Raw genomic sequence first — 21,803 nt, 5'->3', positions numbered from 1 at the left:
CTCCACATTGAACAGCCCCCCTCATTAATAATGATGAACAGGTGACGTCGTCCAAATGGACACCCCCACCATTAATAATATTTAGCGGGTGACGTCACTCCACATGGGGGGCGGGGCGAGGCGCCTCCTCCCCCCTCCTCGGCGTCAACTCACAACCCTCACTACAAAGGCAGAACCCTCACGTCACGTGATCTCTGTAACGCTGTTGTTGAGACATCAAAGTAAAAAGGACGTCATAATGAACAAGAGATTATAACCTTTCAATGAAATAAGTCTGTGTCACCGCGCCCTTACAAATGGATATCACGTCGCGGTCTGCTTTTCGCTTGCAAATTTCAGATTTACTGCAATACACCCGTCCTTGGACGGGCAAAAGGCGAGTAGTTAAACGTTTCCCCATGTATAAAGCAGTTTGTGCAAAAAAAATTATCCAGCAAAACTATTTGTGCATGGTCGTATAATTGTCAAGGTCCACAGATATTCACATATCCGACCTCTTCACATATCCACCTGTAAAAGTCCTCAGCGAGTCGGGAATGCGACGTTGTGTACTGTTTGTTCTGTCTCGTTCATTAGCCCACACGTAACATTTGCCAATACATTGCATAAGTTATGCAATATCAATTATTTAACGCATGAGTCAATGCATGTACATCGTGAGCATAAGAATTTATATTTTGGTTAAATTGGTAAATGGCAAGAAGCAAAGGGTCCCAACTTGCGGTCGGCAGATGACCGTGAATGACAGAGCAAGCCATTAGGGTTTGATTTAAAGCTTTCGTGACTGCAGTAATTCATATTCTTAGCTCTTTCGGTAAAGTCACGTTGAAGGCTAAGAATAAGTGTAATAACACTTGTGAAATCTCAATACGACGCGGACCGCCAGTGCCAAGTGTAACCGTGCGAAGTTTTAGCTCCAACTGTTGTTGTGAATTATAATTCTTTACCAGTGGTTGAGACTTTGACAAACACGTGTATATTCACGTCCGGGTGCGTTGTAAGATATTGCGGGTTCTTTCCATGAAGCTGAGCAGCATTGATGTTTGTTCACCTGGTCGAGTAGTGTTGCAATTGGACGCGACAATGTTTGCATTTTGTACAACCATACTACAGCAAAAGCTCTGTTATCCGGCACTTTACCATCTCACACCTGTCAATCCCTTATCAGTGCCTACCTTATTACAGACCAGTTCAGATCTTATTGGTCATCCCGTGCCCTTATAAATCTCAACGTTTATCCGACAGTCTCATCACAAGGGAGAAACACAAAGAAATAGACCAAAAATATTTTTTGGTGCCTGTATTTAAATGGCTATACGCCGTATGGACCGAAAAACTTACATTTGCCAGTACAAGAATACGGGTTAAACCGTATGGGTTGACAGGTGTGCCACCCAGGATACTCGATTAACCGGCATCTGTCGTAGAGGGCAATGGAAATCTTCTTTCACGTTAGCAGGGGAAACAAATTTTCGACAGCCACCCCGGGGCATCTTGCCTCATGCGCAGCGGTGTAGCGCGAGCTCACGGCTACCAACGCCGGTGGTGACGATTATCTGAACCGATCATTGGGTATTCCCCTAGGTCGACTCAGCCTAAAATGAGTACCTTGTGCGGTGCGTAAAACATCGCCGCTAGGGAGGACAAAGGCGGCCGGGCGTGGTGCTGGCCACCCCACCCCCTCGTGTGCCATGCCGGCCTTCATAGGTGTTCACTAACAGCACTTGCCCCTACAGTCTGTTAAGGCTATAACGGGGGGTCTTTGTCTTGTTGTACGACTGTGTCCTGTACTCTAAACGGCCCCACTGCTTCTTTGCAACTAACTTACAGGGCCATGGTTTCTATTCCCAGTCAGGGATCAACTCAGTTCATCATTTCTAGATTTAAAGCTTTCGTGACTGCTAGGATCCATACTCTTTGGTTCTATTGGGTAAAGTCACGTAGGTGAAAACAGTTCATCCCTCCTAAGATCAATAACATTAATACCACACTGTGATCAGCTTCAACAATAATTGCCGAGGGACGGTAGGAATTTCACCTCTGGCTCAGGGCCACCAATGGAAAAGATTGCTATAAAATGCTCTTATATTGGGGTTACACATATAACATTGTTAACGCGTGGCGGGGACGTGTGGGGTTCGATCGTCAAGTTAAAATAGCACACACGAGTACACATTCAGCCCGAGAGCACCGCAGGCTGCTGTGGTTGTGCGATGCCGAGTAAAGGAGACAGATCTGTGAAAACGGATTTTTAAGGTCGATGCAAATTTTATTCTGCTCCCCTTCAATGATCAACCAGACCATCGCAGCAATGCCATTATTATAAAGTGCTTCATCTCAATCGATAATAGGCCTGCAACAATTCACCCCCCTCAAGATTCGATACATAAACAATTGTGGGGATGCAATTCGATGCAACAGTCGATTCTTTTTAATTTTAAGTGTGGTGCATGTAGCAGCTCTTGTGGCTGCAGGAGTTATGTGAACAAATTATGCACGGCATGTATCAATCGGAAGAAAAAAATCTTATCACACAGCAATCAATGCGAGTGTTGGGAGAGAATACATTTTTCGTAATGAATCAATTAATTTATTGCTGTGTGCCTAGTTTATGTGGCAGTGCAGTTTATGGTTAAGTGTAGTTATATGTTGTGTTTGGTGGTGTATCTGGTGGAGGTGTATGGTTGAGGGTGGATTAAGTGCGGTTAAAGGAGAGGGGTGGAATTGTCACTTGTGGGAGTTGATGGTTTGTTTGTTAGCTGTGGTTGGTTATTGTGGTTTTGCTGCTGCCAGCGAGTGGTACAGCTCACAGCGCCTCTGAATCCGCACCGGAATCTGACGTCTCACCTCTTCCACTCTGTTTAAATCTAAACAAGACACATACAAACACACAACAATGCACACGCATGCCACCTTCAACTCAATTACACTCGCAAAGCAACTATTGCTTGTGTATCTGAGCTGCACTTAATAAGAGGGGAAAGTTGTATATATGAAGTGAGGGTAGGGTTGTTAAACACAATGTAAGTAGTCCGAGATGTGGAGATGTGTTGTATGATGTGACATAGTGATGCAAAGGCTGTTTTTTTATGACCTGAATTGTGGTATGTGATGTTATGCATTTTAGGTGAAAATGAGATACTTACCAATATCAGCATACACAATTTCTTCCCCATGTCCAGCTTTAGCAACAACGTCACCCCTGCACAATCCGCACAATCACACAGGAAATACATCAAACCAAACTAGGACACAGCGTACCACACCATCTGCACCAAACCAACCACACCAAACCATGCCAACTACAGCACTATACAAATCAGAATATTTATTTATACTGGAGGAATCCGATGAGCTATAAAGCTATTTTCCACATGTCCAGTAGCGGTATGTCAGAATTTGTTACAACAAATACAAAAACGATAGGAGTGCTGAGCACAGGTAAGGCAATAAAACCACCCAGATCTATATACAAACAAAACTAAACCACTTCTGTCCGACCAAGCAAGGCCCACTGAGCCATTAGCTTCTTTTTCAGAAGCGACCTGGTCACAAATGATAGCTCAGGCTTATCATGTAGAAATTTATAGCAGCAAAATAATCTAAATAATCTAGATGCATGAGGGAAAAAAACAAATGACAACATACCAACTGCATTGCCATACACATCATAAAATGCATGGTGCGGAGTGGCAGAGTGTGGAGTAACGCGTGGTGTGGAGGGGTTACCAGGGTGAGGATACGGTGCTGTGTCCCCAGGCCACGTACGACGCTGTTTCATCTCTTGCCGGAGACACCGTGGCCACAAACATCTGATTATCAACTGCCCTGTACAACATATAACACACCATAACGACACAATAACACACACAAACACCATCACTACACAATAAAAAACATGTACACAACTCCAGCACTACATAATACAGCAGACACCATGCAATTAAGACCCCATAAAATACACACTGTGAGTAGTGATACAACACAGCTACACATGACACCACAGTTACCACTGTACATGGCAAAAATACACAATTACCACGCCATTCCGCACAACCATCACATCCTAGACCACAATGCAAGCACACCATACACTGCACCATAACTTATACCACACCATGGCAACACCAAGCAAACCTTATATAACATGGCATTCATTGCATACACGTCCTAGGGACACTTAAATATACACTAGACCAAACACCGTAACCACAAAACACAGCAATAATGCAACACCACTACCACAGAGTGCTACCACACCCTACCATACTGCACTATATAGCAATGCCTCTGGCACACACGTTAGCACCATAAAATTCACACCACACACACACAACACTGCCACTTGCAGGGGTGGATTACTGGGAGCCCATATCTGGTGTGGCTTGGTGCAATTGTCCATCCCTAGCACAAATAAATTCTGAACGCACCGAGCACGCTGCAAGAGCTCCCAGTGGACAGGCCCTGTAGTCATGTTGAATGCTCCAGGGCACACGAGTAGGTGACAGCCTAAACACACAGACACAATTAACTCTTACAACATTCTGACCCAAACACAAGCAGGGGGCAGTCTTTACACATGCAAGTCAACACTTGTTTGCACTTACAAACTGCCGGCCTGTACGGTTACTTTACAATGTACATGCTGGTAACATATTCACATTAAAACATTGGTGATGATTGTTGGGAGTCATTCAGTCTAAATGCACATGGAACATTACTCACTGAACAGCATCTGCGATGAGAAACAAGCTAATCCATAAACCAATGATCTAAATATGTACTTACACAATGACAGACTTCATTAAAGTCCAGGGAGCTAAGTGCATGAATAGTACAGCTGTTTCCATTGGGCACACAAATGGAATGGCTCCCACTGCACACACGGCACCACTCACCCCGGTCAGCATAGAGACGCGTGAGCTCTGGGAACCGAAGGTCGTAGCAAATGGCAATCCCGACCTTGCAGAACGCTACGCATGCACACACGCCACAGCACAACGCAGCACATCACTGTTGGTGACCCCGAGGCATTGACGGAAATTCCACATTCCCATAAGGCAGGCCAGCGTACCTCCGATATAAGTTAAACAAATATACACTAGTCTTTTGACCGTCCAAGGACGGGTGTATTGCAGTCAATCTGAAACTTGCAAGCGAAAAGCAGACCGCGACGTGATATTCATTGCATCCATTCGCGTGCAATTTGTAAGGGCGCGGTGACATAGACCTATTTCATTTTAAGGTTATAATCCCTTGTTCATCATGAAGTCCTTTTAACCTTGATGTCTCAACAGCGTTATGGAGATCGCATGACGTGAGGGTTCTGCCTTTGTAGTGAGGGTTGTAAGTTGACGCCGAGTGGGGAGGAGGCGCCTCGGCCCCCCATGTGGAGTGACGTCAGCTGCTAATTATTATGAATGAGGGGGGCGGTGTCCATTTGGAGGACGTCACCTTATCAGGATTATTGAGGGGGGCTGTTCGATGTGGAGTGACGTCACTTGCGCATGATTAATAGTGAGGGGGGGGGGAGTACTCCATATTGAGTGATGTCACCCGCTCATGATTATCAATGAGGGGTGGGGGGGTGTCCATTTGGAGGACGTCACCTGCTCTGAATATTAATGAGGGGGGCTGGTCGATGTGGAGTGACGTCACGAGCGTGAAGGACATTCCTGGATGATTATAGTATGTATACGTACATATTGGCCTGCTTCATGACAACAACACAACGGAGACCACACCACAAGCAACGTAAAACAGCACACCACATATAATACCAAACAATACACCGCAGAATAGCACATACAACACGGCAGAAAAATACCACTAAACATAAGACTACTGTACACCAAAACACATCAACAACACCACACGCCAATACCGCAAGTCAAAGCGTTTCCCTGCTCAGCGCAGTGGTAATACTGATTACGTCGTTGTAGCCCTGAGCCAATAATATGTAGACAGCCATTTGTTTGTCAGTCCACTGCTGTATGAGGGCTTCCTCCGCACCATGCAGGTAGTAGAGTTATATGACCATACTACACTGGTCAGCATGGGTTAGTAAAGGTGGGGTGAATCGACATGGAAGTAAAGTTAAGTACAGTCCAAAAAAGGATTTTGTTGCTACACTGCCATCTCCTGTATATATCCATTGCAGGGGCCAATGTCTTGATATAACAAGCACTACTGACTTAACCACATTGCTGTACAGGATACAATAAGATACAGTGAATGAAAAAGACCACACACCTGGGCAATGTGGCAGCGTTATAACCACAGTGCCACCTAACCGAACAACAACACTGCATGCAATCCCATTACCACAACATGGTACATGTACAGCTCTCATTTCAATCCACTGCTGGATGAAGGCCTCCCCACACCATGCATATCGTCAAGTTACTGATCATACCTCACCACGCTGGTAAGTGCTGGTTGATGACAGTGGGGAGCATAGACTTGTGTGAATGGACATACTTTGTAACAATGGATGAGTTAACCTCGCAGTGGCCTTTAAAGCCTGTTTTATACATGGTGGTCACAACATACTTCACACATATTACACGCAAAACCACATCACCTAAAGCAATGTCATACTGCACATACGGAACTCCATCCCATAAACAAGGCTGTGAAGGTACAGTGTTGTGCGGTGAGATGTTGGTGTATCAAGTGATGTTTGTGTGTTGAACGGTGCGATGTTGCAAGATTTACGAGTGGTGAAGTCTGTCAGTTCCTCTCCAGGGCTCAGCGTTTCCGACTCCTTGAAAGTGATTTTTCCCGGAATGTCAATATCAAAGAGATGCATCTGCAGAAGACAATCAGTAGAATTATGACCAGCATTCTGGAGGTTGTTCAACCATGCTTTACCACGCAAGTTCATATGGGTTGGTGAAGAGGGTGCACAGGACTGGTTCAACTGTCAGGGAGTGAATCCAAGTGGCCCACTTTGCACCGCAGTGAACTAACCATTGTGCCACTACAAATATGACAAAATTATATGTATCAACACCTACAACAGAATTTCCATCATAATAAAAGCAAACATCAGCATCGAAAGGAATTTTTTAAAACATCAATCGCCACCATCATTACGACGTGTAACTTTCTTAAATTATGATGATTACGTTTGTTTGCCCATGAAAGGATTCACTGTATCTCATTTTCAGGGGTGTTCTGTAAAGTCTTCACAGTCGGGGGCAATGACTGCAATGTATAATCCCAATTGAAGTACTGCATGCATGTTTGCGTGCCTTGCGGAATTTCCCACACAGCTTGCCATCCGGTCCAAACACGAGGCTGGTGTTAAACAGACGATCCCCTGACCGCTCTGGGATTGACCCTGGAAACAAAACAGAATGCGACGTTGATCAAAATGCATCTTCACTCGACAACATGTGACCACACACACAACAGCAACATGTTGGGATATCAAATCTACCATCTTTTGTAGCTTTTATGTTGTTAAAGTTCAACATACATACAAAAGCTGATATCTTTTTGCAGCCTTTTCCAGTGAATAATAAGCTGCAAAAACTTTGTGAAATATTTCCAAGGATGAGAAATATGACATGTGCAGTCGTGCATTGTGTGTTGTATGCCTATAATCATAACATTGGAGGCAAGGGTTGGGCAGTGAGGTGGCCAGGAGGTGCTGTTTTAGCAGATGGCTTTGTGAACACACATCTACTGACAACAAAAATGTGGACCAGGCTTATATCGATTGGTGGCAAACATATTACCATCGATCTCCTTGTACTGCCATCTGGAAGGACAAACAGTAGAGGCTGTCCATACAAGTGGTGGAATTATGGCATCAAAGCAGAAGCCTTAACAGTCAGAAAAGTTTTTTTACAGGAAGCAATTCTCATGACCAGGGATAGGAAAGAGTAGAAGAACTTCATCCAGTCTCATCAACAGCTGCCATGTGTTGACTGATAGAAAATAATCGAGAGACACTGGTAAGACGCTCACCTCCGATGATGGTGATGCGGTGCTCGGCGGCCAGTGCCGCAATTGTGGTGCTCGTTTCTCCGGGAACCGTCTCCGCATACTCGCCAAAATACTGCGTCCCGTACGGGCAGTTGAAACATTCCTGCATGCACCACGCGGGGGTCGCAAGGGGTCATACCTATAATCACATCCTGCCTTGATGGAATATCATCTTAGATTGTTCCAACTTGCTCCAGATGTTTTCCAAAGTAGAGTATTTCTCCTTGGCAAACGTCCACTCTAAGTGAAGACACCACATTGAGCGTGTACTTCTTTAACTATGACATTACACTGCGAAAGAGTATGTGAAACCTTAAAATGGTCATTGATCTGGTCCCAGCAGTCTACCCCACCGGTTCCAGCAGTCCTGAACTGGTCCCAACAGTCTATACGACTTGAAGGAAGCTGCGTGGGGGATACACGTCAAAGTGGGCCAGTGAGTTATGTTTTCCCGTTACAGTCGACGTGGTGTAGGGCCACCCTCATATGTTATACACGGCTTGCATTGTGGGGTGGTGGCACGTGGAGATGTAGGCGAGTGCAGTGTGGTGCGGGGTGTGATGTGGCACACGTGATACCGGGAGTGAGACGAGCTGTGCACCATTCTGCGCTGCGCGCGATACCAGCTCACGAGCATGTGCCAGGTTCTCCTGCTTGTGACGTGAAACTAGCATCTGCAGGAGTGCCAGGCGGAATCCTAAACACAGCACGGCATGTCACGCTGTCAACAGCGCACATGGATATGCTGAGTACAGGATGTCTGTTTTTGACGAAAAGTAAGAAGGCAAGAGTGGTGCCCACATCGGACACCCTGACAGTCGATTACGATGGCTAGGTGATATGATAAGGAAAACTACTTTGGTGATGAACATGGGACAGGGTGTAATCTGAAAGGCAGGCCTAGAAGTATATGGTTTGAAGTGGTGAACCAGCACATGGCACTGCTGACAAGCCAGTTCTGACGCTGATGAAGAAGATTCTGAAAACTTTCGAGTTATTATATTTGCTAGCAGCCCCATCACACAAGTACCTGACCAGCGTGATACCTGGATCTCTTTGATGTATCAGATTGCAGCTATGATGAAAACATGAACAGTGAGTGATATGCTATGGGTTGCTGACAACAGAGATGCCCAAGCACTGAAGACTGCCCTTCTCAATATAGTCCAGGGGTCGGCAACCTGCCACTCCAGAGCCGCGTGCGGCTCTTTAAGGACTGCTTCCGGACGTTATTTATTAAGGACCATCGTCTCATATTCACATGCATTGCGGCCGTTGAAATATTGGACGGAATTCGAAAATAATAGCTCTTATGGTTATGTTGGTTGCCGACCCCTGATATAGTCGAATGAAAATGGGTGATCAGTGGCCTTGACTGTTATTTAAGTGGGGCATCTAGATAACCCGCCCGCACTCTAAACACAACTCATTTGACACACTACAATGCACTCCACAAATGGAGCTAAATTAAGCCGGTCGAAAAGGCAGAAAGAACGCAAGAGACAGCTATGGAGACGTAGGGCTCCACTGAGCTTACACAACAGGTAAAAAACACGCGGCCACTGATGCGTGCACTGCAAAGCACGTGCTCTAGGTGGCGCTAGAGCTTGCACATTTTTGACAAGTTAATGTTTTCTTCATTTTTCTGAGATTTAAAGTACAGTATAAACGATTAACAGACCGAATAACCACCCTACACTTATCAACTCTCAAACCGTAAGCACCCTACACACTATATGTACACCATGTGTTACCATGACAAAACTCAATGCACCAAATACACTCGAAAAACACCTTACACACGTTACATTACAGTATTTTCAAAATACACGATACAAGCCTTACAAACAGCATGCACTCTACACATCACACACTCAATACACACCCTACATCAACCGCCGTTCGCCACTAAATAGCAGTCACGTCATCACGGCGCTTGTGCCAGACTAGGTGCACTTTTTGGCAAACGTCGAAGGCTCGCTGCTGGCAGGTCACGATACAGACCCATGTACCATGCATGGGTTGACTTGACTGACACATCACTGGCAGATGCACCATCTGTGCTCCCCACTGTGCCAGACTTGCTGCGTTTTATGAGCCCAGCGCTCCGCTCGTTGTTGTGAGCGTCGCTCTTCCCTATTCAACACACGGACACCCCACTAGACACACCGCACACTAATGGAAAACACCACTGGACAACACCACTGAACACACCACACACCATTGACGTGCTCACGTGCGGTGTGTGGTGGGGAGGCACTGGCTGGTGTCAGAGCCAAATTCACTCACTGAGGGGGGCGTGGCCTCACTGAGGGGGCGTGGCCTCACTGAGGGGGCGTGTTAGACACGTCCCCCTCAGTGAGGCAGATGTGATAGCTGCCTCCCCTGGTGCTTTTTCATTGCAGTTTCAGGACGAGGCCAGCGAGCCTAAATATCTTTATACACATACGTGAAATAAGTTACCTGGAGTATTGAAGGCGAGGACATGAATTGAAGGGGTCTACAAATATTACATTGGTGACACACAGAGAGATAGTAACAGGCACGCGCTTATTGCCCGCGCTCCATCCAGTTACTGAGGGGTTGCGCAATCAGAGGGGAGGCTGAGCTTGTCGCTGCCTCACCTCTCGTCTCTTCCTGTATTTGTAGCGGAGCTCCGCAAATTTGGCGATTTTGACTATAAAAATGATTGGAATCGTACAGAAATGACATTTATAACACAGATCAGTGGAAAAATGTTAATCTTTATTTTATTTGATTATTATTTTTCTTTTCGTAACAGCTATTTTAATTGGAGCATGACAGGTGAGGCTCTGCCTCCCCTGACCGCACGCCCCTGGACACACCACTGGACACCACACACCACTTGACACACCACACACCACTGGACACCACACACCACTAGACACACCACACACCACTGGACACCACACACCACTAGACACACCACACACCACTGGACACCACACACCACTTGACACACCACACACCACTAGACACCACAGGACACCACACATCACTAGACACACCACACTCCACTGGACACCACACACCACTTGACACACCACACACCACTGGACACCACTAGACACACCACTGGACACCACTAGACACACCACACACCACAGGACACCACACACCACTATACACACCACACACCACTGGACACCACACACCACTAGACACACCACAGGACACCACACACCACTAGACACACCACAAGACACCACACACCACTAGACACACCACAGGACACCACACACCACAGGACACCACACACCACTAGACACACCACAGGACACCACACACCACTAGACACACCACACACTAATGGACACACCACACACTAATGGACACACCACACACACCACTGGACACACGCCCCACTCACGCTCATCAAACACAACGCTCCACAGACACCTTTTGCCACAGGCAAGTTCTCACTCGACATGACCGCGGACGCCGACGTTCCGAGCACTGCCCGCCCGTCGAATGCCTTCACGGTCGCTCTGGTGAGAGGGGGGGAGGGCGATCGCGCCTGCCCAAGTTGAACTTCGTCCGCTGTTAAACGTCTCAGCGCCGCTCACTAACTCAATAACTCGCTCACTAACTCAACAACTCGCTCACTAACTCAAGCACCCCGCAGCGGCGGAACCCTGAGAAACGCGCACTGAAATCCCCAGCACGCTTTAGGCGCGCCCGTCACGTGAGCCGGCGTCGACCAATAGAACTGCCGCGCCCCTCGCGCCCGCCCCGCCCCCCTATGCTTATGCATTGTAGGGAAACGAGGCTGCCGCTTACAGCGCGCGCGTGTTGGTGGTGGTGTGCACCCATCCTGGCACAAGCTGCGGCGTGTCTTAAGTGGTGTGTTGTGTTTGTGAATGTGTGTGTGTTAAGTGTTGTGTGTGTGTTGTAGGGTGTGTAGGGCGTGTTATTGAGTGTTGTGTGTGTAATGAGGATGGATAGGAGCGACGCTCACAACAACTAGCGGAGCGCGTTGGCGGCTAAAACACATAAAGTTGGCACAGTTAGTGGGGGGGTGGGGGTACGGCTGGGTGCATCTATCGGTCATCTACCAGTCAGCCAGTCCATGGCACCTGCTGGGTCTGCCTCTCATCCTGAAGTGCCTCGTGCAGTAACAGAAGTGACTGTGTGTGTTATTGCGTGGCCCGTATAAAGTGTTGAGAGAGGCTTATTCGGCCTTAATATAGGAGCAGGTTCCCCTGTTCTATGGGTTGTGTTGTGCGCGATCCCAATATGAGTTTGTAATTTGGTTAATGAGAAAGCTAAGACTTTAACGTTACTTTAAAGCACCATATTAAATCGAAAACGCTACTGCGTTTGCAGGTGAGTGACGTCTGTTAAAATTGCTTTGTCATTGTTAGTCCTTAACATTTTCTGTTCCATATTCGATTTTATTATATTCTCCCAACTGTAAAAATCCGGCATGTGCACGAGGAAAACCACTCTCATCAGCACGGCAAATATGTAATTTGTGTAGGTTTACAGCCCACTGTGCTCCAGTTGTGTAGCCCACATCTATTTCTTGACATGTTTTATTAACTACTGCTGTCTAACTACAGTAACCCAATTAACAGCTTCAAAATAATAAATTGATCAAATAAAATAACAATAATATTCTCACGACGTTTCGGCCACAACACAAGCGGCCTTCATCAGGTGAAGGGGACGAGACTGTCTGGAGGACAGCGCTGGAGTGATGAAGGCCGCTTGTGTTGTGGCTGAAACGTCGTGAGAATATTATTGTTATTTTATCAATTTATTATTTTATTCTCAATCTACGTGACTTTACCGAAAGAACCAAAGAAGATGAATCCTTGCAGTCACGAAAGCTTTAAATCGAAGGTTAAAAATAGAAAAATATTTTTTCGACAATAACCAAGTTAAATGCAACACTGAAATCCCTTCTCATGCTACTTCTGCCACTGCAGGGAAGGATGAACTTGAGCAGTCTCGACACGGAGCTTTTCCCTGTAGGATTGCCACGGCCCGGTGAGTGACCTTGGAACTCTGGCACCATCACATTTCAGTCCTGAGGACACAAAACTAGTTTTTAATGATGACAGGCTGGATTTCAGGATCCATGTCTTGAAGTATGCATCCAGGAATGACGGTTCAGAATCCCCCTGTAACTCGGCAGCAGGAAATTGGATTTTCAAATTGCTGTCTCGAAGACTGGTTGTTACAGTTTGGGACGGTACTTTTTATTAAGGAGATCTTGTTAAAGCTGAGCAATACTACTCTGACCAGTCCACCTTAAATATAAGCTGCGAGTATTTAGCTCGTTCAATCTTGACCTCATGATCACCCATGACTATGATCACAAAATTATTAGACTTTAGGAGCTCCAAAGCTCGTGTTCTCCTAATCTCTGTTACACGTGGCCTCTTGTGACTTCCCACCTGATGCTGCAAATGTCCTCTTGATCACTGATCCCCAGTCACTGGACCCACCCCCGTTCACATCTGATGACCCCTGTGAATCTCCACATTATGACACCCTAACGCTGTGATACTCAACTGCGACTCTGACTAGTCTTCACTGCACCAAACCCCCATGATTCCCATCTCATTGATCTATAATTGCATTGCTTCCCATCATCTTTCCACTCCCTTGAATGCTTGACCTCGGTTTCCCGGGTCTCTCGCAGGAGACGTGATTGAGCTGCATGGTCCAGAGGGCAGTGGCAAGACGGAGGTGGTGTACCGCTTGCTGGCGAGTTGTGTGCTGCCCGTGGAGGCGGGGGGATTGGGGATGCGTGCCATCCTGCTCGACGCCGACCTACACTTCGACCTCCTGCGCCTCGTCGGAATGCTGGAACGCCGAATTCGTGCTGCCAAGCAACGCCCAGGGCAAGCTGGCGACCATGCCAATAGCCACATTGGTGCCAGCGTGGGTGGTAGTGATGGCTGTGCAGATGGAATTGTAGAAACAGGTGGCAACTGTGCCAGTGGCTGTGGGAATGTTGGTGGCCGTGGAGGCCATATTGATGGCAGTGACTGTGGTATGGGAGGCCATGGTGGTAGTGGGAACTGTGTTAGAGGTAGTGCTAGTGGCCCTGGGGGCCCCACTGGTGACAGACAATGCCTCCTCGGTGGCAACAGAGTAGTTTGTGAAAATAAATGCAATGTTGATGGTGACGGAGATTTGATAACGGAAGACGATGATGATGAGGCTGCGGCAGAGCTGGCGCTACGGGGATGCCTCAGCTGTCTGTCTATAGCCACGTGCCACACTGTCTCACAGCTTGAACTGACACTGCTGGCACTAGAGGAACAGGTGGCATTGCCTCCACTTTTGGGCTCGAACCGCCCGCATGTGGGATTGCTGGTGCTCGATGGGCTCTCAGCATTCTATTGGATGGACCAACCTTGTCCGGGCAGCACCAGTGTGACGGAGCGCTGCTGTGAGGTGCTCAGCCGCATGGCACGCCAGCAGGGCCTGGTGCTCATCGCCACCACACAACAGCTGTTCAGACCACAGCGGCAGCAGGCGTCACGTGGTGCAGGGCCTCGCCCTCTCCTCGGCAGGGCCTGGCATGCGTTGGTGACACTACGCTTTGTGTTCGGCCGTGACGACGGTGTCCCGGGGGCAGTGACTTCGAAGACTTTCTCCATGGAGCTCGACCGGGCTCCGGGCGACACCCATTTCCGGCGCTCGTTCGTTATTAGTGAAGATGGCGTGCGGTTGTTGTAGTATTTGCCATGCGGAGACACGTGTACATTTTGCAGCGTGGTTGGTGTGCACATGTGATTCGATGCCTGTAATGTGGGCTTAGAGAATTTATTTTGATCGATGAGTCAATTCATTATTGCACACCTAATGCACTGTATATGTTTCTGTGTGAGACAGCGTTAATGATGATCATGCAGATTTGTGAAGCTCGCAAATCTGTCTGGGCTGTGAGATGACCAAAAACAAGATGGGTTGATGAACCTATATTTGCGAACCTTTTGAGTGTTAGCCCCTGGCACACGTGGTGAGTGCTATCCAGCTCCGGTTTTTCTTTCCACAGAAAGCAATATGCTTCTTCAAAAGGAGTCGGTCAAACAACCCGTGGCAGGATCCTGCGCATATGAATTTATTCTTTTTATTCGTGTTTTACTATTTTCTCGTGACCCGTCGCAGCCACTACAAATTGTACAATGCATAACAATGTTAAAATAAGCATTGATACTCAAATCAAATCGTGACAATTGCATAGCCGCGTGTTAATAATTACGGCTTGCATGGTTACCCTCGAGTCCCGATCCACGTTCAATCATTGCAATCATTTGCACTGTACTCATTTTAGTCTGAGTGTACATGAAAAAGAGCCAGATGAGGTTAGGTATCCATATGTATAGAAAAATGTGTACTCATGCTTATTTGTGGCCCTTTAAATTAATACTATGATATTCCAAATGACAGTGCTTCGAGAATGAATACCTATTCAGAAAGTTACAATTTGGTTGTAAGTTGACTCGGTCCATCATATGGCCAGGGGATGATAAAATAATTACCACTTGAGAAGTCAAATTTTGCGCTACAGAGAGACAGATATGGGCATTTTATGAATGGAATTTCGCTTGCATGCGGAAACAGTCCCGTGTACTAAAGCTGCGTCCAAAGCCATCTAAGCAGAGGTGATCTTGAGAAGTTACTTCGAGGGCAAGAGTGACAATGCGTGAGCAAGTTAACAACAATGGGCTTGTAGTATCTGCGACGTCTACACTTGCGGGTGAGTGGTCTGCTTGTCCTATCATCAGACGACTGGCGCTGGGGGGGGGGGGGTTAAGGCACTTTACTCGCAAGTGACAGACCGCGAGTTCAAACCCGGGTGCGGGTTTGATAAGTCAATCATTACCCAAATCGCGGTCATCGCCCAAAAGACATCACTGCAAAATAATTGCAGTCGTTTGTGTTATGGAAAAAAAACTGGCCTCGTCCAAATGAATGTGAAATTTACACCACTGGCTGCATGAGTGCCGCTAACGAATAAATAAGCACTAACCCGTTTTTGTACGTTTGATCCACTGTGATAATTCTCGTGTTTACATAAAAGTGCACCTACGTAGTCTGTCAATTCTTATAAATTGCTTTTATAATACAGGAAAGCATCACGGAGGCTCGGGCAGCTTCGGCATTAGGATGTTTTAGTGAGTTCCTTTTACGAGATCAGGGGCGACTCGTTAAAAACGCAATCATCCCTTGACATATGAACCTCATGGCGGGACCCCGGGGTCCCATAAGCCCCCGGCTCTCACATTAACTGCATTGCGACGTCAATCTATTCCTCTCGACGAGCTCTACACGATGCGCTAATCAAAGTTTAAAAGTTTTGTTTCTTCTGCGCATTCGTCTTTGCTGCTGCGCTTGAACGACACGACAACAGAATGATCCGCGCCAGGTGGGTCGCGGCGTTTATGTGCGCGGTGGGACGGAGTCGCCAAAAATAAATACATTAATAACGATTTTGACTTCCGTTCATTCGGAACCCCGGGGTCCCGCCATAAGGTTCAATTATTACCTGATTAGACAAATAAACTTAACTTGAAGATGATGTCTCTGCTACTTGTCTCACAACTGCGCGTCACCTGCAGCTGTTGGGGAGACTGCCCCCCGTCTCCTGTGACCCACCGTTTTCCGACTCTCCCCCCCTCGCAGCATGATTTAAATAGCTGTACTAACCACCTTGCAAATACACCGCTGTGCCCTTCTCGTACACGCCAACCACGAGCTGCGCAGTGGCGAGAGTACCCACGCGGGCAGAGTACACGGGACACCACAACGCGCGGGCTCACAAGTTAACGTGCATGGCGAGAGTACCCACGCGGGCAGAGTACACGGGGCACCACAACACGCGGGCTCACAAGTTAACGTGCATGGCGAGAGTACCCACGCGGGCAGAGTACACGGGGCACCACAACACGCGGGCTCACAAGTTAACGTGCACGGCGAGCGCGCACGCACGGGCAAAATATACGCTCGTGCGAAAACGCAAGAAACCACAGCGAGCAGGCTCACAACACCGTGCACCCCTCTCTGTACTCGCAAAAACAACATGACAAGGTTTAATGTCTACCGGCGATTTGTTATCTGTTTAATGAAGTTTAATCTACTCGTGTCAGTGCGGGTCAGCAGGGCAGGTCTAACCTATCTCCCAGCGGTCTAGGACCCAATTTGCCTTGTCTCTCCCTACTCACTCTCCTTAACGGATATTCCCCCCTCGGCCTTACCTCTCACCTCCGTACTTACGATCCGCTCTCGAGGTGTAGGTAGTCGCGGAGAGGCGAGGCTGCGCGTGGCTTTGGGTGGGAACTGGACCTGGCTGCTCTGCGACCCGTCTCACGGACGTTCGAGTAGCAGGGGACGATGACTCCTTGGTCCCTCACTCATGAAGACCCCGAACACAAAGAGAGCTTGCTTCTGATTTTCGTCCCTTTATATCCCCCTACTTCAAAGCTAACGCGTTGCGAACCCGCTGGCCTCTCGTCCAATCCGGAGCCTCGGATTTCCCGCTCTTGGCCAATCGGGTTATTCCCCTCTCCGACGCCCGCCCCTCATTGTTTACCCAACTTGTGCAAGTTCGCGGTCACTGCACACCTCGTGCACGGCATCCTCTTGTACCGCCCCACCCCCCTCCTGCCTGCTGATCCGCGTGTGCCTTGGGTGTATCCTCATTGCGGTTCTCAGTGAGTTCGCCGTGGCCATACAATTTTAAGTTAAGCCACGGCGCCGCAGTGTCATTCGGCCTGGGGGGGGGGGGGTCTGCCAATTCCCTGGCCCTGAGAAACCGTGGAGCACCCCCACGAGGGGGACCCTCGGGTAAAAACTCAGGGGCAGGTGACCCCCCCCCCCCCCACGAGGCCCTACGTGAGTGCATGTGTGTGTTCATGTGGGGGGTGGTGGGGGAAGCGCTGTGATGGAAGCCGGGTGGCTTCTCCGCCGCAGGCACGGCCACCACGGAGTGGCTTCGTTGTCGTGGCACCACACAGCCACCACCGCTTCGTGCCAGCCCTGTGCGTCGTCTTGGGTTCCAACGCAGACGAGGCCATGGATGGCACGAAGTACGTGGAGCGCTTCCCGGTGCACCTACCCTGCGTGCCCACTCCGCCAGCACGTGCTGCAATGCGAAGTCGAGGAGAAAGTGGAGGGCATCGCCACTGCTCTTGTGAGTTTCATAGTTTCATTTATTTGGTATAGCCCTGTGAGCCATTCGGCTCTTGAATCGGGTGCAACCGCAACAAACAAAAAAACAAACATGAACAAGAAAACATCATTGAGTGACTTTGTGCATGTGCAAACAGAAAATCCAGAAAAAAACAGCAAAATATTACTGAAATAGCACCGTACACCAACGCTGTGTGCAAAAATCCCAGTGGGATGCAAGTCAAACAACAACAAGAAAACTTTGATTAAGGCCATCAGTCTAACTCCGTACTATAAACAAAAACATGGCCAAACCAAAAAACTTTTAGAAATCACCAAAATAAAGCCATAAATGCAATGTAACAGTGATCATAAGAACTGTGACCGAATTTTTTACAATAAACCACATAAATAACATGTAACACCAAACCCTAGAGCCACAGCTGGCTGCATGAGTCACTCCACAAACAACAGAAGCATCAGTCGGAGTATCACATTTTTCAATGCACCTTTAAGATCAGCACACGAAATCAAAATACAGATAATACTTTGTGAGACCACAAACCAGGCTCAAAATTGTCCGTGAATGCAGTGTTAAACCTGGTGGTCGATCCATTGCCCCACAGCTCCCCTGCCCTGTTGTTGTCCACGTGTCCCTCCTACTTTTCACAACACTCGGTAATATTATTTCCAACAAGTTTTTAATCAGCTATGCTTATAACAGAAAGGGTGTCCTAGAGGGAAATGGGTGAATCTAATCAATTTATCATGGCTATATCAGCTCACTGAGCCATATCTGCTTCAGTCCAGATTTATGAACGAAGGGCGTTATGGAGGCTGCTGGATGCATGTCAAAGAGGTTGCATTGTGAATTCCACATTGTAAGTGCACCCTAGAAGTCAAAACTAGCGCTACACAGGCGTGAAGCACACTCCTGCCGAGAATGCGCATCCGTGTGTTCTGGGGATTTTAAGAATTCATGATTGAATGCGTTTCCTTTGATGCAGATATATTTGCAAAATAATTATGTTTCTACCTGGCAGCAGACATTGTATAAAAAACGTACCACGCAAGCTGCTGTACATTAAAGGTACATTGTGTTGCAAAGCGAACGTGTCTTACACTCCGTGCATTGTGACCCTGCAAGTGTACCACATGTGCACGACTTGGCTGACCGTGTAAGTGGTGCGTGTGTGTGGCGGCAGGGCCGACATCATAATCAAAACAGTGGTGAGATTGAGCCTTCCGAAGCCCGTGTACAAACCCCATTCCAGGGAATAGGACATGACGACCTCCTACACAATGGATTTCAAGAGGTAGAAATGTCATCCACCCTAGCCGGCATCTCCACAGGACTCCATCCAGCTCCATCACGGGAAGGTGCGGAGGCATTTCGGAATCTCGCAACCACCCAGGTAGGAATATCTGCCCAACACGGCATCACCAAGCAAAAGTTGCAAGCCTCAGGTTACAGCTAGAGAGAGTGGAACTTTTTTTTATCAGACCTTGAACTTTGTGCTGCACCTGCTTATAGCAAGTAAACGTCGTGAAGTGGATGCGTATTGTCCCCTCTGCTGAGCACTTCGATGGCGTGACTAGCACAATACTTGACTTTAAGGCACACAATGATCAGAAACCACCCGAGAGTAGCAAGGCAGCGCCGTCGAAACTGGCACAGGCTGAGTTCTCTGGGAGTTCAGAAACAAAGATCATCTTTTAGGAGTGGCCTATGACCCAGTACAAGCCACCAAAGGTGGCCATGGAGGTGGTTACAACCTGCCAGGATGCTTATGTCTCACATGGTGATGCCGAGGATACTGCGCTGGTCGCAGTGACCTCATACATGCTTATCAGTCAGTGACAGCACTACGATGCGTGAGGCCGACTGCAAACTGCCCGGTCCGGTCAAGCAGTCATCCCAAGTGGCGATGAAGGGCAATATCTCACTGGCTGAGGGAAAGATGGAGGCCGTGAGCATGTAACGAGGAATTTCACCTACTGCCAATATCCATGCCGACGGTGACTTCACGTCTTCAGGCCTTTTTGAGGATGGACCTCATTGAGCCATTTGATGGCACCACGACATACGGTGCCAACTTCATTGAAAGTAAATAAATCAGGGTGTGCTCTGCAAGCTCCTGGCTCCTTTCAGACTCCATTGATAAGTACACCACTGACAGTGGCAATGTCATTTATACGATCTGGGAAAAATCGTTGGCTCTGCTTACCCCGAGCCCTCATTACTTTGATAGTGCATTGTCTTTGAGCTGTATGCCTTTTCGTGTCCTCTGGTCTAGCACCAATTGGGATGAGGCTCAAAAGAAAGCTGTCTCTGGTGTGGACCAATCAGTTTCAAGGACAATGCATATATTATCTAAGTGTGTTTTTTGTTTGCATTTTGACCACAGGTATTGTGGTTAATGCAGACATGATTCCTTGTAAAAAGGTTTCAGTTTTGTTGCCAGAAAAAAGGGGAAACCCCTATTTCTTATGTTCAGTGAATTTCATGGTAAATGATCAAACTACCAAAGCACAAAATGTAGCTTCAGTCATAATCAGCTTTCTACCAGGACGCACATACTACATTTAAACATACACGAGCACTGATTAATTGATTAGCCTAGGGCAGTGGTCGGCCACCAAAATAAGGGCAATTATTTTCGAATTTGGTAAAAAAACCCACTAATTATTTCAAGAGCAGCAATGCATGTGAATACGAGACGGTCCTTAATAAATAACGTCATGAAGCCACATGCGACTTTGGAGCTATAGGTTGCCAACTCCTGGCCTAGGGGAAACCACGCTTGTCACTGAGTTTGAAATGGTAGGAGTCAACGCTTGATATTCCACCTTCAAGTTTCACATGCTCCAACATCATCCAAAGAACATAATTTCCTCTAAAGTTTATGTTCGGATCTGGACTCACATGACCAAGCACAAGGATAGATAGACACAAATACATGTTTAATTTGTTATTTTTTTATTAATATAGAGAGAAATATATAAACACACACATGGTTAATGCACAAGCATTCTAAGTACGTACAGTACTCATCCTTGTGAATTAAACAGTTTTATTATGATTTGTGGTGAATTGATTTACTTTGTTGTTGGGCAAGCCTGCTGTTGGATATTTTTGTTTATTTGCTTTGTAAGTTTTTATTTTTAAACCTTACACATTTAAAATAATAAAATGCTTACATTTTCAAAGGGCTCTGATAGGATCTATGTAACATAATGTACCATGGGGTTATTGCGGGATCATGTTTGTGTGGGAATTTGATGTTTAATAATTGCTTTGATGTCCACAAACTATCCCGATTGGTTCGTACATAATTTCACGTTTGATGTTAATTGCCTTGATGTTTGCAAAGCTAATGCGGGCGGGGCGTCACATGAGGGGGCCCATAGTAAGGAGGGGGGTTGCGTGTTGAGATAATTCTCTCATGTAAACATAGTTTCAGATAGGAAAATTCAGCATTGCCAAACTGTTCTGTCGTGGCAACTACGATGGTCCGGTCCGTGACGAGCTGAAATAAACTGACCGGTCATGGAGTTGCAGCTACTGAAGCATTCATTGTTCGTGATCGCGTGGGTGTTGAACACGAGATCAGCAAGGGTTAAAGTATTGGACTCTTGGAGAAGTAACAGCACTC

General features: G+C 47.2%; 2 protein-coding genes across 6 annotated transcripts; one reads left to right on the top strand and one right to left on the bottom strand.

Annotated features, from left to right (window-relative positions):
* Positions 1–2,248: 2,248 nt before the first annotated feature.
* On the bottom strand, positions 2,249–17,402 carry NIT2 (nitrilase family member 2). Of its 4 annotated transcripts, none has more exons than XM_076074930.1 (10): positions 17,242–17,402; positions 8,574–8,692; positions 7,978–8,098; positions 7,257–7,345; positions 6,718–6,811; positions 4,899–4,973; positions 4,431–4,509; positions 3,730–3,828; positions 3,147–3,202; positions 2,249–2,867 (listed from the first exon to the last, which is right to left on the bottom strand). In XM_076074930.1, the coding sequence occupies exons 2-10, from the start codon at positions 8,667–8,669 to the stop codon at positions 2,770–2,772; spliced, it is 807 nt and encodes a 268-aa protein (XP_075931045.1). In that variant the 5' UTR covers positions 8,670–8,692; positions 17,242–17,402; the 3' UTR covers positions 2,249–2,769. The 4 variants fall into 4 exon arrangements, with proteins under 4 accessions (XP_075931045.1, XP_075931040.1, XP_032832150.2 ...); XM_076074925.1 differs by having other exon boundaries at positions 17,254–17,402; XM_032976259.2 differs by lacking the exon at positions 17,242–17,402 and adding an exon at positions 11,416–11,671.
* Positions 11,774–16,558, top strand: XRCC2 (X-ray repair cross complementing 2). Of its 2 annotated transcripts, none has more exons than XM_032976246.2 (3): positions 11,774–11,859; positions 12,948–13,008; positions 13,667–16,558. In XM_032976246.2, exons 2-3 carry the CDS (start codon positions 12,954–12,956, stop codon positions 14,710–14,712), a joined length of 1,101 nt encoding a protein of 366 aa, XP_032832137.1. In that variant the 5' UTR covers positions 11,774–11,859; positions 12,948–12,953; the 3' UTR covers positions 14,713–16,558. The 2 variants fall into 2 exon arrangements, with proteins under 2 accessions (XP_032832137.1, XP_032832129.1); XM_032976238.2 differs by having other exon boundaries at positions 11,789–12,342.
* Positions 17,403–21,803: the final 4,401 nt, after the last annotated feature.

This window comes from Petromyzon marinus, chromosome 3, assembly GCF_048934315.1.
Source record: "Petromyzon marinus isolate PM22_M1 ecotype Great Lakes invasive population chromosome 3, UKy_Petmar_22M1.pri1.0, whole genome shotgun sequence".
Taxonomy (NCBI): domain Eukaryota; kingdom Metazoa; phylum Chordata; class Hyperoartia; order Petromyzontiformes; family Petromyzontidae; genus Petromyzon; species Petromyzon marinus.
Note: the sequence above shows the minus strand (reverse complement) of the source record. Positions and strands in the feature narration are given on the sequence as shown.